Source organism: Carcharhinus amblyrhynchos, chromosome 12 (assembly GCF_965287045.1).
Source record: "Carcharhinus amblyrhynchos chromosome 12, sCarAmb.v2.hapA, whole genome shotgun sequence".
NCBI lineage: Eukaryota > Metazoa > Chordata > Chondrichthyes > Carcharhiniformes > Carcharhinidae > Carcharhinus > Carcharhinus amblyrhynchos.
The window spans coordinates 31058034-31072190 of record NC_137335.1 but is presented as its reverse complement, the minus strand read 5'-3'; the positions used below and the strand labels follow the sequence as shown (position 1 = coordinate 31072190).

At 47.5% G+C, this 14157-nt stretch overlaps 1 protein-coding gene across 3 annotated transcripts in view; it reads right to left on the bottom strand.

The window, feature by feature from the left end:
• tmem181 (transmembrane protein 181) overlaps positions 1-13493 on the bottom strand; it is a 214792-nt gene extending 201299 nt beyond the window's left edge. Inside the window, exon 1 of one of the 3 annotated variants that reach the window (XM_080200317.1) lies at positions 13151-13493. In XM_080200317.1, the coding sequence (XP_080056443.1) occupies positions 13151-13281 (131 nt within the window). In that variant the 5' untranslated portion in view covers positions 13282-13493. Of the gene's footprint in view, positions 1-56; positions 161-13150 lie in introns of those variants that run through there. The other 2 variants (XM_080200318.1, XM_080200319.1) reach the window with 2 other exon arrangements.
• Between the last annotated feature and the right edge of the window lie 664 nt (positions 13494-14157).

Sequence of the window (14157 nt, the reverse complement as noted above, 5' to 3'; positions counted from 1 at the left end):
GGGAACCGTCTCACTCCCCTTGTCCCAAAACATGAAAGCCAGACTTTTGAACTTACAACTCCATAATCCCGAATACACTCTGCTTGTTTCTTCCTGTCACTCAATCCTTACATGGCCATCACACAACCGCCGGCCGGCCGCACGCACAGCCACACGTCAGGCGCAAGCGCTCAAAGTCCTGGCTCAAGGCTGCCATGGTGCCAATGGAGTGAGAAGTCTCACAACACCAGGTTAAAGTCCAACAGATTTATTTGGTAGCAAAAGCCACTAGCTTACAGAGCGCTGTCCCTTCGTCAGGTAAGTGGGAGCTCTGTTCACAAACAGGGCACAAAGGAGACACAAACTCAATTTACAAAATAATAGAGGACATACAACATTACAGCGCAGTACAGGCCCTTCAGCCCTCGATGTTGCGCCAACCAGTGGAACCAATCTAATGACCCTCTAACCTAAACTATTCCAATGTTATCCATACGCCTATCCAATGACCATTTGAATGCCCTTATAGTTGGCGAGTCTACAACTGCTGCAGGCAGGCCATTCCACGCCCTTACTACCCTCTGAGTAAAGAACCTACCTCTGACATCCGTCCTATAATTATCACCCCTCAATTTAAAGCTATGTCCCCTTGTGTTAGCCATCACCATCCAAGGAAAAAGGCTCTCACTGGCCACCCTATCTAACCCTCTGAGCATCTTCCTCATGCCTCAATCAGGTCACCTCTTAACCTCCTTCTCTCTAACAAAAACAACTTCAAGTCCCTCAGCCTCTCCTCATAAGACCTTCCCACCATACCAGGCAACATCTTGGTAAACCCCCTCTGCACCCTTTCCAATGCTTCCACATCTTTCTTATAATGCAACGACCAGAACTGTACGCAATACTCCAAGTGCGACCGCACCAGAGTTTTGTACAGTTGCAACATGATCTCATGTTGACATGAAGGGGCAATTTGGTCTTGCCAATCCACCTCTCGTACACATCTTGGGACACTAAGGGCAATTTAGCTTGGCCAATCCACTTAATCGACACATCTTGGGACAGTCAGAGGCAATTTAGCCTGGCCAATACACCTAACCTGCACATCTTGGGATTCAAAGGTGCAATTTAGCATCGCCAATCCACGTAAACTTCTTGGGAAAGAGGGGCAGTTTAGCATGGTCAATCCACTTCTCAAACACACCTTGGAACATTAAGGGGCAATTTAGCATGGCCAATCCACCACTCATACACATCTTGGGACACCAAGGAGCAATTTAGCATGGCCAATAAATGGAACCTATACATCTTCAGACACTATGGGGACATTAACATGTCCAATTCTCCTCTCATCCACATCTTGGGCTGCTAAAGTTAATTTAGCATGTTCAATCCACATCTGGCACACATCTTGGGTCATGAAGCGGCAATTTACCATGGCCAATCTACATCTCGTGCACATCTTGGAACACAAAGGGGCAATTCAGTGTGGCCAATCCATCTCTTGTCTACATCTTGGGACACTAAGGTGCAATCCAGCATAGCCAATCCACCCAAACCACACACCCTGAGACTCCAAGTGGCCATTTGCATGGCCAATCCACACAACCCACATATCCCGGGACACCAAGAGGCAACTTGGCACGGCCAAACAAATGAACCCACACATCTCCTGACACAAGGACATTCAGCATGGCCAATCCACCCAACCCACACATCCTGGGACACCAAGAGGACCCCAACACGTCCAACCCTCCTCCCAGCCACATCCTAGGGCGCCAGAGGAACACTAGCCTGGTCAACCCACATCTCGCGAACATCGCGGGACACAAAGTGGCAATTCAGCATGGCCAGTCCACCTCCCGTACACATCCTGGGACACGAATGGGAATTTAGCATGGCCAGTTCAGCACTCCAAACATCTTGGGCACTAAGGGACAATCTAGCATGGCCAACCCAACCCTCGTACACATCTTGGGACACCAAGGGCAACCTAGCCTGGCCTACACACCTCCTGTACACACCCTGGGACACCAAGGGGCAATCCAGCATGGCCAATCCACATAACCTACACATCTTGGACGAGTAAGGGGCAGTTTAGCATGGCCAATTCACCTAACCACACACCCTGGGACACTAAGGGGAAACCTAGCATGGCCAATCCACCCAAGCTACACATCTTGGGACACTAAGGGGATCTTAACATGTCTAATTCTCCTCTCATTCACATCTTAGGACGCCAAAGGAAACTTAGCATGGCCAATCCACCACTTGTGCACATCTTGGGACGTGAAGGGCCAATTTAGCATGCAAATCCACCTCTCGCACACATCGCTGGACACCAAGGGGCGACTCAGCACGTCCAATCCCTCCAACCGACACCTCCTGGGACACCAAGGGCAACCCACCAAACCCACACATTTGTGAACACCAAGGGGCAACCCAGTGTGGCCAGTCCACACCCTGCACACATCCCGGGACACCAAGGGGAACCCTAGCATGGCCAATCCACCTCCCGTACACATCCCGGGACACCAAGGGGCAATCCAGCCCGGCCCACGCACCCCCTGCACACATATCGGCACACCAAGTGGCAATTTATCATTGCCAATCCACCCAACCCACACACCTGGGACACCAAGGGGCAACACAGCACGGCCAATCCACCCAACCCACACACCCTGGAACACCAAGGGACAATTTAGAATGGCCAATCCATCCATTCTACACATCCTGGGACACGAAGGGCCACTTTAGCATGGCAAATAAACCGAACCTACACATCTTTGGACACGAAGGGCATTTAGCATTGCCAATCCAGCCAACTGACACATCTTGGGACACTAAGAATGGGATTCTATCATGTCCAATTTTCCTATCATCTACATCTTGGGATGCTAAAATTAAGTTAGCATGGCCAATCCACAGCTCGCACATACCCTGGGACACAAAGCGGCAATCCAGCACGGCCAATCCACCCAACCTACACACCCGGGACACCAAGGGACAACCTAGCAAGGCCAATCCACCCAATCCACCCATCCCAGGACAGTAAGGGGCACTCCAGCATGACAAATCCACCCAATTAACACATCTTCAGACAGCAAGGGCCATTTTTATTGGCCCACTACAACCATCAGTTGGAACACCAGCTGGGAGGTCATATAGCAAACACAGAGGCCATGAGTAGCCACATCAGTGATGGTACCACAAGTAGAAGAGACGGTAATGACCATGAATGTTCTAGATATCCGACCTGTGCCCGCAGACGACATAGAACTTTGGATGCAAAAGACCCAGGTCCTCTCAAAAGGTAAACAATTAGTGCTGATGGGAGAAATGGAAAGACCAGTACAGTCCCAATTCCACCCTTATTGGGGCAGAAGAGAGCAGCTCACTGTAAAAGGCGCAATACTGCTCTGGATGACACATTTCATTGTTCCATGCCAGGGCTGCTGCTCCATACTGTTTGAGCTAAATCACAGGCGTGTCCAGAATGAAGATGCTGGCCAGGAGTTATGTGTCTGTGTGTGTGTGTTTGTGCGTATCTGTGTGTGCCCATTTAATAAGTCATTCTAATTGAATATTTTGTGGGGTGTTTTACTTGCAATTTGTTGTGTTTGAATTCAGATTATCTGTAAAAGTTACTATGGCCGTTTAAGGCAATGTCTTCTGTGGTCATTTTAGATAATATTTGCTGTGCTAATTTAAATGAAAATATAATTTTTATTTGTCCTATTGAAGTCATCACGTGATCATTAATCATATTTTCTGTGTCCATGTTAATAGATATTTTGATGGATTTCTGCATGTTTTCTCTTTTACTGTTTTAAATAATGTATTAGATCTCAGTGCCACTGATATTTGCAAAGTCCAGATGTAGAGATAATTTCTGCCTCAATTTAATTTGTTTTTTCATGGTCATTTGAAACGATGACTGCTGTGACAATGTTAACAATATGTCCAGTGTCCAGTTTTAATGTTGCTTCATGTAACTGTTTAAAAATATGTTTGTTGTGTCTGCTCAACTGTTGTTTTGTCATTTTCTGGATATTTTGGTGGATTTCTGCTCGTTTTCTTTTTTGCCATTTTGAATAATTGTGTACACCTCGATCAGGTCACCCCTCAGTCTTCCCTGCTCCAACGGAAACAACCCAAGTCTATCCAACCTCTCCTCATGGCTGAAATACTCCATTCCAGGCAGCATCCTGGTGAATCTCCTCTGTACCCCCTCCAGTGCAATCACATCTTCCCGATAATGTGGCGACTAGAACTGCACACAGTATTCTAGCTGTGGCCTCACCAAAGTTCTGTATAACTCCAAAATGACTTCCCTGCTTTTCAAAGTTATGCCACAATTGATAACCTCCTCTGTAAATTTAGAATCCCTACAGTGCTGAAGGAGGCCATTCAGCCCATTATGCCTGCACCGACAACAATGCCACCCAGGCCCCACCCCCGTAACCCCCGAAACCCCACACATCCACCCTGCCACCCCCCCGACACTAAGGGATAATTTACCACGGCGAGCCAACCCAAACTGCGCATCCCCAGACCCCGGGAGGAAACCAGATCACATACTGGTTGGAATGTGAGTCTTCACAGATAATCAAGTCTTAAAAGGTACAGATAACGAGTGGAGAGAGCATTAAGCACAGGTTAAAGAGATGTGTATTGTCTCCAGACAGGACAATTAGTGAGATTTTGCAAGCCCAAGCTTGCAAAAGGCTTACAGACAGTGTGACATGAACCCAAGATCCTAGTTGAGGCCATCCTCGTGTGGAGAACTTGACTATCAGTCCCTGCTCAGCGACTCTGCGTTGTCATGTGTCGTGAAGGCTGCCTTGGAGAATGCTTACCCGAAGATCAGAGGCCGAATGCCCATGACCACTGAAGTTGAACAGGAAGAGAACACTCTTGCCTGGTGATTGTCAAGTGGTGTTCATTCATCCGTTGTTGTGGCATCTGCATGGTCTCTCCAATGTACCATGCCTGGGGACATCCTTTCCTGCAGCATATCAGGTAGACAATGTTGGCCGAGCTGCAAAAGTATGTACCGTGTACCTGGTGGATAGTGTTCTCATGCGAGATGATGGCATCCATGTCGATGATCCAATACATCTTGCAGAGGTTGTTGTGGCAGGGTTGTGTGATGTCGTGGTCACTGTTCTCCTGAAGGCTGGGTAGTTTGCTGTGGACAATGGTCTGTTTGAGGTTGTGCGGTTGTTTGAAGGCAAGAAGTGAGGGTGTGGGAATGGTCTTGGAGAGATGTTCATCTTCATCAATGATATGTTGAAGGCTCCGGAGAAGATGTTGTAGCTGCTCTGGCATACGACAGAAGGTGCACAGTACTTACTCTTGCAACTCAGTCCATGCTGTCTACCTGATACGCTGCAGGAAAGGATGTCCCCAGGCATGGTACATTGGGGAAACCTTGCAGATGCTGCAACATCAGATGAATGAACATCGCTCGACAATCACTAGGCAAGAGTGTTCTCTTTCTGTTGAGGATTACTTCAGCGGTCATGGGGCATTTGGCCTCTGATCTTCAGGTAAGCATTCTCCAAGTTGGTCTTGACGACACACAATACAGGGTCACTGAGCAGACACTGATAGCCAAGTTCCGCACACATGAGGACGGCCTCAACCGGGATCTTGGGTTCATGTCACACCATCTGTAAGCCCCACGACTTGCCTGGGCTTGCAAAATCTCACTAACTGTCCTGTCTGGAGACAATACACATCTCTTTAACCTGTGCTTAACGCTCTCTCTGCTCACATTGTCTGTACCTTTATGACTTGATTACCTGTATAGACTCACATTCCAACCATTACTTTGTAAATTGAGTTTGTGTCTTCATTGGCCTGTTTGTGAACAGAACTCCCACTTACCTGACGAAGGAGCAGCACTCTGAAAGCTAGTGGCTTTTGCTACCAAATAAACCTGTTGGACTTTAACGTGGTGTTCTGGGACTTCTTACTGTGTTTATCCCAGTCCAACACGGGCAGCTCCACATCATTGTGTCAATGGCCAGTGTGCAGAAGCAGTTTGCTGCAGCTAGTGCTTGTCAGGAGAATATTACACAATGTATTTCCCTTAAAATTAGTGATATTCCTGCTCCTAATAAACAATAATAAATCACAGAAAATTATCGTACAGAGAAAGCCCATGAACATCGTTCAACTGGATCTGACACCTCGCCAACAAAAGTGCAGTCTGTGATGGGGAGTGATCCTATCTTAGAGACATCCTCCCCGGAATGTCTCCAAAGAACTGTGTTGAAACCTTCACTCTTAGAACAGAATCCCTACAGTGCAGAAGGACGCCATGCAGCCCATTGAAACTGAATATTGTCCAACAAAGTATCTGACCCTGTCACACATCCATAATGTGGAGATGCCAGCGTTGGACTGGGGTTAACACAGTAAGAAGTCTGACAACACCAGGTTTAAGTCCAACGGATTTATTTGATAGTAAACTCACAAGGTTTCAAGGTTTCCCTCTTTGTCAGGTGAATGGAGAGTTCTGGCCTCAGACAGAGCATATAAAGCACAGACAGTTTACAGATTACTGATTAGAATGCAAATCTTTACACCTAACCTGCTATTCAAGTCTTAAAGTGGCTAACAATGTGAGTGGAAGGAGCACTGAGCACAGGTTAAAGAGATGTGTATTGTCTCCAGACAGTACAGTAAGTGAGGTTTTGCAAACCCAGGCAAGTCATGGGGGTTACAGATAGTGCAACATGAACCCAAGATCCCTGTTGAGACCGTCCTCATGTGTGCGGAACTTGGCTATCAGTCTCTGCTCAGCGACTCTGCGCTGTCGTGTCGTGAAGCTTGCTGCAGCTGTATAGGGCATTGGTGAGGCCGCAGCTGGAGTACTGTGTGCAGTTTTGGGCGCCGCACCTGCGCAAGGATATTTTGGCCCTGGAGGGAGTGCAGAGGAGGTTTACTAGGCTGATACCGGAGTTGAGGGGGTTGAGCTATGAGGAGAGGCTGAATAAACTAGGCTTGTACTCGTTAGAGTTTAGAAGAATGAGGGGAGATCTCATTGAGACGTATAAGATGATGAATGGGATGGATAGGATAGAGGTGGAAAGACTCTTCCCGCTCAAAAAAGACAGTAGGACTAGGGGGCACAGCCTCAAGATAAAGGGGGGGCGGTTCAGAACGGAGTTGAGGAGGAACTTCTTCACTCAAAGGGTGGTGAATCTCTGGAATTCTCTGCCCGTTGAAGTGGTGGAGGCTGCCTCGCTAAATATTTTTAAGAAGCGGGTTGATGGGTTTTTGATAAGAGAGGGGATTAAGGGTTATGGGGAGAGGGCGGGAAAGTGGAACTGAGCCACGACAGATCAGCCATGATCTTATTGAATGGCGGGGCAGGCTCGAAGGGCCAGATGGCCTACTCCTGCTCCTATTTCTTATGTTCTTATGTTCTTATGAAGGCCGCCTTGGAGAATGCTTACCCGAAGGTCAGAGGCCGAATGCCCGTGACCGCTGAAGTGTTCGCCAACAGGAAGGGAACAGTCTTGCCTGGTGACTGTCAAGCGATGTTCATTCATCCGTTGTCATAGCGTCTGCATGGTCTCCCCAATGTACCATGCTTCGGGACAGCCTTTCTTGCAACATATTAGGTAGACAATCCATAATCCCAGGCATTTCCTCCAGCAATAGCTCCAAGGGAACCTATCACTGAGATTTTGGTTTGATTGTGGAAATTGGCTGAGCATTGCAACTTCAGATCACCTCTTAATGAAATGTGAGACAGACTGGTATGTGGCATAAATGACCTAAGTACCCAAAAGAAGCAGTTGGCAGAACCAATTTGGATTTTAGATAAAACCATTGAAATCACCTCATCAGTTGAGAATACAGAAAAAGGGGCTCAGTTACTAAAGACCGTGTAAAACTCTCCTGACAAGCAAATGTGATGCCACTGTTTAAAGAAGGAGGTAGACAAAAGGCAGGTAACTATAGGCTGGTTAGCTTAACTCCTGTAGTAGGGAAAATGCTTAACCCTATTATCAAGGAAGAAATAGTGAGATATCTGGATGTAAATTGTCCCATTGGTAAGACGCAGCACGGGTTCATGAAGGGCAGGTCATGTTTAACTAATTTGGTGGAATTCTTTGAGAACATGACATGTGCAGTGGACAATGGGGAAAATGTGGATGTGGTGTATCTGGAATTCCAGAAGGCATTTGACAAGGTGTTGCACCAAAGACTGCTACATAAGACAAAGGTGCACATTATTACAGGTAATGTATTAGCATGGATAAAGGATTGGTTAACTAACAGAAAGCAAAGAGTGGGGGTAAATGGGTGTTTTTCTGGTTGGCGGTCAGTGACTAGTGGTGTGCCTCAGGGACTAGTGTTGGGACCGCAATTGTTTAGAATTTACATAGATGATTTGGAGTTGGAAACCAAGTGTAGTGGATGGTGTACCAGGTACACAGCACATACTCTCGCAATTAGGCCAACGTTGTCTACCTAATACACTGCAGGAAAGCATGTCCCGAAGCATGGTACATTGGGGAGACCATGCAGATGCTACGACAATGGATGAATGAACATCACTCGACGATCACCAGGCAAGACTGTTCCCTTCCTGTTGGCGAACACTCGAGCGATCACGGGCATTCAGCCTCTGATCTTCAGGTAAGCGTTCTCCTAGGCAACCTTCACGACACACGACAGCGCAGAATCACTGAGCAGAGACTGATAGCCAAGTTCCACACATGAGGACAGCCTCAACCGGATCTTGGGTTCCTGTCGCACTATCTGTATCCTCCATGACTTGCCTGAACTTGCAACATCTCACTTACTGTCGTGTCTGGAGTCAATACACATCTCTTTAACCTATGCCTAATGCTATCTCCACTCACATTGTCTGCAACTTTAAGACTTGAGTAGCAGGTTAGCTGGAAAGACTCACGTTCTAATCAGTATTCTGTAAACTGTGTGTGCCTTTATCTGCCCTTCTCTGATCAGAACCTTCCATACATTTGACGAAGGAACAGCATTTCCAAAAGCTTGTGGGTTTACTATCAAATAAACTGGTTGGACTTTAACCTGGTGTTGTGAGACTTCTTACTGTGTTTACCCCAGTTCAACGCCGGCATCTCTACATCCAGTCTCAGACAGCCATGGCTAAGGGGTGCAGAATGTGGCTCAATCTCAGGGGGCATTTGCTACAGCCACTGAGAGTAGCCCCAGACTCAAGTGGCCATCGCAGAGGGATTGACCACCATGTGTAGGATGCAGGTGGTCTCCAGGACTGGCAGTGCCAGGTGACGCTGGAGTTTCTAGAGCTCACTACAGAAGCACCACCGTCCCATGGAGTGACCCAGGAACCCACAAAAACCCCAAGGGAAGAGGAAGGGCTCGAGCCTATGCCAGGGCCTTCCAGCCAGAAGACTGTGGCTGTGGCTACACCTTCTGACTCCCCCCTTGTGACACTGGTAAATCTCAGGGACCTAATGTGGAGGGTGTCATGGAAACATCCCAGGCAAAGCCCTCAAGGTCCAGGGCCTCCAGAGGATGCCCACCATGTGCATCACAGGTAACGGGGCGAGGTAGGCAGGTGGCCCCCTCCACCTCTAATGTGGGGAGCCACTGAGAAGTTCGGTAGGCCACATAAGATTAGGAAGTTGTAGCTGCACTGAGATGGCATTGGTAAAGGGTTGCACTAGTTACAAAGATATTTAAGCACCTTAATGTTTTCTGTTCACAAGTTTTTATGTTAGAATGTCTGATTTGAACACCTTTATTGCAACTAAATGTTTTTCGACCATCCACCTGTGTGACTAATTTGTCACAGATTTGTCTCAAATAAGAATCCTCTTCCATTGATGATCACCGGAACGATGCTTCATTGCTGTGTCACTGAGGAAAGGAAGGCATTGGTTCCCCAGATCCCAAGAGTAATTCCCTCCCGTTTCCCTCTCCATCCATCCCAGGGCCCTGTCATTTCAGATCCCTTACCCACTACACAGACATAGACCTAGGTGCCAGCGTATATGTGGAGCTCACATAGGAGACAGAGCAGTTTGCACCAGGGCATCATCATAATGATGCTTTGCGAGTCGTCATCACCCTCCTGCCTGCCAAAAAATTTGCCAACACAGAGTACCCGGGCCCACCACTCTGGTGTGAAAATGTTGCAACAGATGGAAGGAATTTTGGGGGAGGGGGAATGGAACCCACAGACACAAAACCCTAGTGGCTGAACCGCCTAGTGATCAGGGCCTCCTTTGCTGCCCTCGCATGCCTCATTTGAGCTGCCAGCCCTCCAGCGCCTGGTTGGCGTTCCTCGGCATGTTCTTCTTCTTCTTCTTCCTCTTCTCCCTCCCCCTGCTGGTCATCTTCCCTAGTGATGCCCAGCTGGTCAGCCTCCACATCCTCCTCTTCCTCCTCCAATACATCACCTCTCTGTAGAGGTGGCATTTTGAGGTGCCCAATGCACCTCTCCCTTATCACGTGCACGGCTACATGGCCCTCATTATAGCAGGTCTCCACCTCAGTAACAGGCTCCGCACCGGCATCATCAGCCATGTCCGAAGTGGGAAACCCATATCAAGCAGGAGCCATTCCCATAGCCTCCGCTCCTCCTCAAACGCCTCCGGATTGTCCAAGCTCCTGACAATGAAGCTGTTATGCACGCTACCTGGATGTCTTGAGCAGACACGTTCATCTTATGGTCGCACACTACTTGAACATTCAGGAAGTGGAACGCCTTTCTGTTGATGAATCTCCGCGGATTCTGTAGGGGGAGGGTCCTTGAGAGCAACATGTGTGCAGTCAATGGCCCCCTGTACGGTAGGCATCCCCACAATGGCTGTGAACCCTGCAGTCCAGGCTTTCTGATGGGCCTGGGCCAGGTTAAATTTGTTGTACTGACCAGCTGGGAATACAGGGCTTCTGTGACCTGCTTGACACAGGTGTGAACAGCTGATTGGGGGGTGCCACAGACATCTCTGGTAGGAGTCTGGACAGAGCCAGTCGCATAAAAGTTCAGAGCGGCCATTAATTTGACAGCACTGAGAGTGGGTGCCTCCCCATCTCTAGGTGCCAGGTCCTGCAACAGGTTGCATAGCTGTTGCACCTTCGGAGACGGAGATGTCAGCGGTGCACAGTGTCCGACATCTGTTCAAAAGACACGTACACGAAACTGCCAGGGTCTCTGCTCCCTCCTTCTCCTGCACCCCTTTCTGGATGAATGGTGGCCACCTCCTGCCTCTGGTAATTGTCTCACTTTATTCGTGCAAGTGGTAAGGCCCGGGCCTCCTGTGCCCACAATTCTTCCTCCATGTCCCCCTCCTCAGCTCCAGCAGCAACCAAAAGAACAGCAAGATTGATTGGTTGCATCGCATAAGCCATCTCGACACTCTGAAGGGGGGGGAGGGAACAGGGGGAGAGGAGAGCAGAAACACATGTAGAGATTAAGGAATGCTGCATGCCCCTAGAACATCAACAGTCACTGTCCATACCCCCAATTCCCCCAGCCACATGCTCCCCATAATCACAGCCCTCCCCAATTCCCCTGGCCACTTGCCCTCCACAATCACAGCCCCCTTCCAATTCCTCCAGCCACATGTTCCCCACAATCACAGCCCCCCATTCCTCCAGCCACATGTTCCCCACAATCATGGCTCCCCATTCTTCCAGCCACATGTTCCCCATAATCACAGCCCCCCCAATTGCCCCAGCCATATGCTCCCCAAAATTACAGTTCCTTGTAAAGTTGAGAAGCTGCAGCAGTGCAATTTGCAAGAACTTTGTGCACATCTTTTAGCTGGGAGTGAGCTGAGTGCACTGGGATCCAGCAACACCGCAAGACCCGAGGTCAGTGCTGAGACCTGGGTCTGAGCTGCAAATTGGACATTGGAGACCCAGCAGAGCAAGAGCCCCTCACCCCCACACACTCTCAGAGCCACCACCAACTCAAGAAAGAAAATGGCCACAACGAAAGGATACCTATGAGCAGCAGAGAGCCAACAGACACTACGCACTTACCTCCTCGCTAATGGAGCGCCCGAAGCAGACTTCTGTTGAGCATGTCTGATTCGCACCAATTCGGGATTGGGTAAAGGGGGAAATGCGAGTAAAATTGGATGTGCAGCCCATTAATTCAATTTAAATGCATTCAAATGGCCATTGTGCCAATTTGGGTGTGGACCCGATCGCATCAATTTTCGGGCCTCGGTAAGGGGGGAACCAGCGTAGAGGCGGCATAGATCATGCTACTCACTTCATGCCTGACTTGACCAATTTATCACGCCTGAAAACGGGCGCAATTTGATGGTAAAATCGGGCCTAATATATTGGAGTAACAATTTCGATTTTAACAAGACCACTTGTGACGTTCCTCCAATTTTTTCTCCTCAGTCCGCATTTTAAAATATGACTCATTCGCACCTCTATAAAACGTATAATGTATGAATGTATGAAACTGCATGAATTACTCACTTGCTGACACTTCAAAGATTTTGAGTATATGTTCGTTTTTCACCGTTTAAACATTTGCTAAACGTATACTAAATGTATTACGTCCACCATTTCATGAATAATTCATAACCCCCGCCATTTTCTCAGTTCTGTAACCATCAGCAACTGAGTTATTGAAACATATCTCCTGACATTTGGTAATAAGGTATTATGGGATTGCTGTTCCCCCTCCGCGGGTACAAGACCGCATTGAGAACAGCGCACCTGCCTAAGGGAAGCAATGGGTGGGTTAAGATTGAATTTTGCTTGGCCTTTTACACGTCTTGAATACATTTGCAACCTACTGTTCTGGTTGCTATAGATTCCAACAGGAAGCAAGAATTAGTGATCGGCTTCGTCGACAAATCGTAACACATTTCTCTTACAATAAACAATTCAGTAGCCCTTTATTTCAATGTAATGCAATCCAATGTGGATGGAAACTACTGCGATTTACCTCTAAATGAGCATCAAATTGAGAGACATGTTGCCGATCTCTCAAGATGGAATATTAAGAAGTGAAATTAAAATAAACATCACATTAGGAAATATTTTCTTGTAATAGTCAATATTGATTTACAATGTATCAAAAATTAATTGCATTCATTGAAAACTAATTTCATAATTCTCCGGTTAAAAATCTATTGTATAACTAAACTGGTAAGGAGGGGAGATCTCCTACCTATAATACCGATCATCTTTGTCGGGAATCAGATCTTCCTTTAAATCCATGCAAGCTCGTTTCACCTTCTTACAAAAATATTTCAGTTCGGTATACAGAGGATTTTCAAAGGAAGGGTATTCTGAATCCATGGCTTGCTGCTGCTCTCGGACGGCAGCAGATCTCTTTCGGTGAAGAATATTTCCGCAGACAATGGAGAACCATCAGATCCCGCGAATTATCTTTGTTATGTCAGTAAATATATTTTTCAATATGCGATGAAACAAATCAGCTGCCCCTTTGTTCGGGAATGATAATTTGTCTGTAAAACACACAGTGCCATCTATGCATCAGTGGGATTCTGGCTGCAAAACCAGCAGCACAGAAATCTACACAGTCAGTGGACACGTTAACCCTCTCCAACCATCTCTATCTCAATCTCAGCCGGTCCAAAAACATCACGTCAACACACTATAAAAGGGAAAGCATTTAAACTGCACATAGGACTCATGAACACCATCGAGATAAGTTTGACTGTCCCCACCTGCATCACAAATGTCAGGCTCACTAAAATGAATCTGAAATGATGCCACATCTGAAGCCAACATTCCATGTGTGAAGCTGATTATTTTACATGTTCAGAGGTGTGAGTTGCTGGCTAAGCAGCACGTGTTTCCCATCTCTATTTAATCTTGAGAAAACGGTGAGCTGCCTTCTTGAACAGCTGTAGTCCCTATAGTTTAAGTAAAAACAGTTCTTCTGGGGAGGGAGTTCAGGATTTTGACCCAGACAGTGAAGGGGCAGTGATACACTTCTAAGATAGTGAATGACTGGGAGGGGAACTTGTAAGTGATGGAGTTCCCAGGTATCTGCTGCCCTAGTCCTTCTAAATGATAGCAGTCATGTGTTTGGAACCTGATGTCTAAGGAGCCTAGTGAGTTCCTGCAGTGCAACGCCGTTGTTTAAGAAGGGTGGCAGGCAAAAGGCAGGGAATTATAGGCCGGTTAGTTTAACGTCTGTTGTAGGTA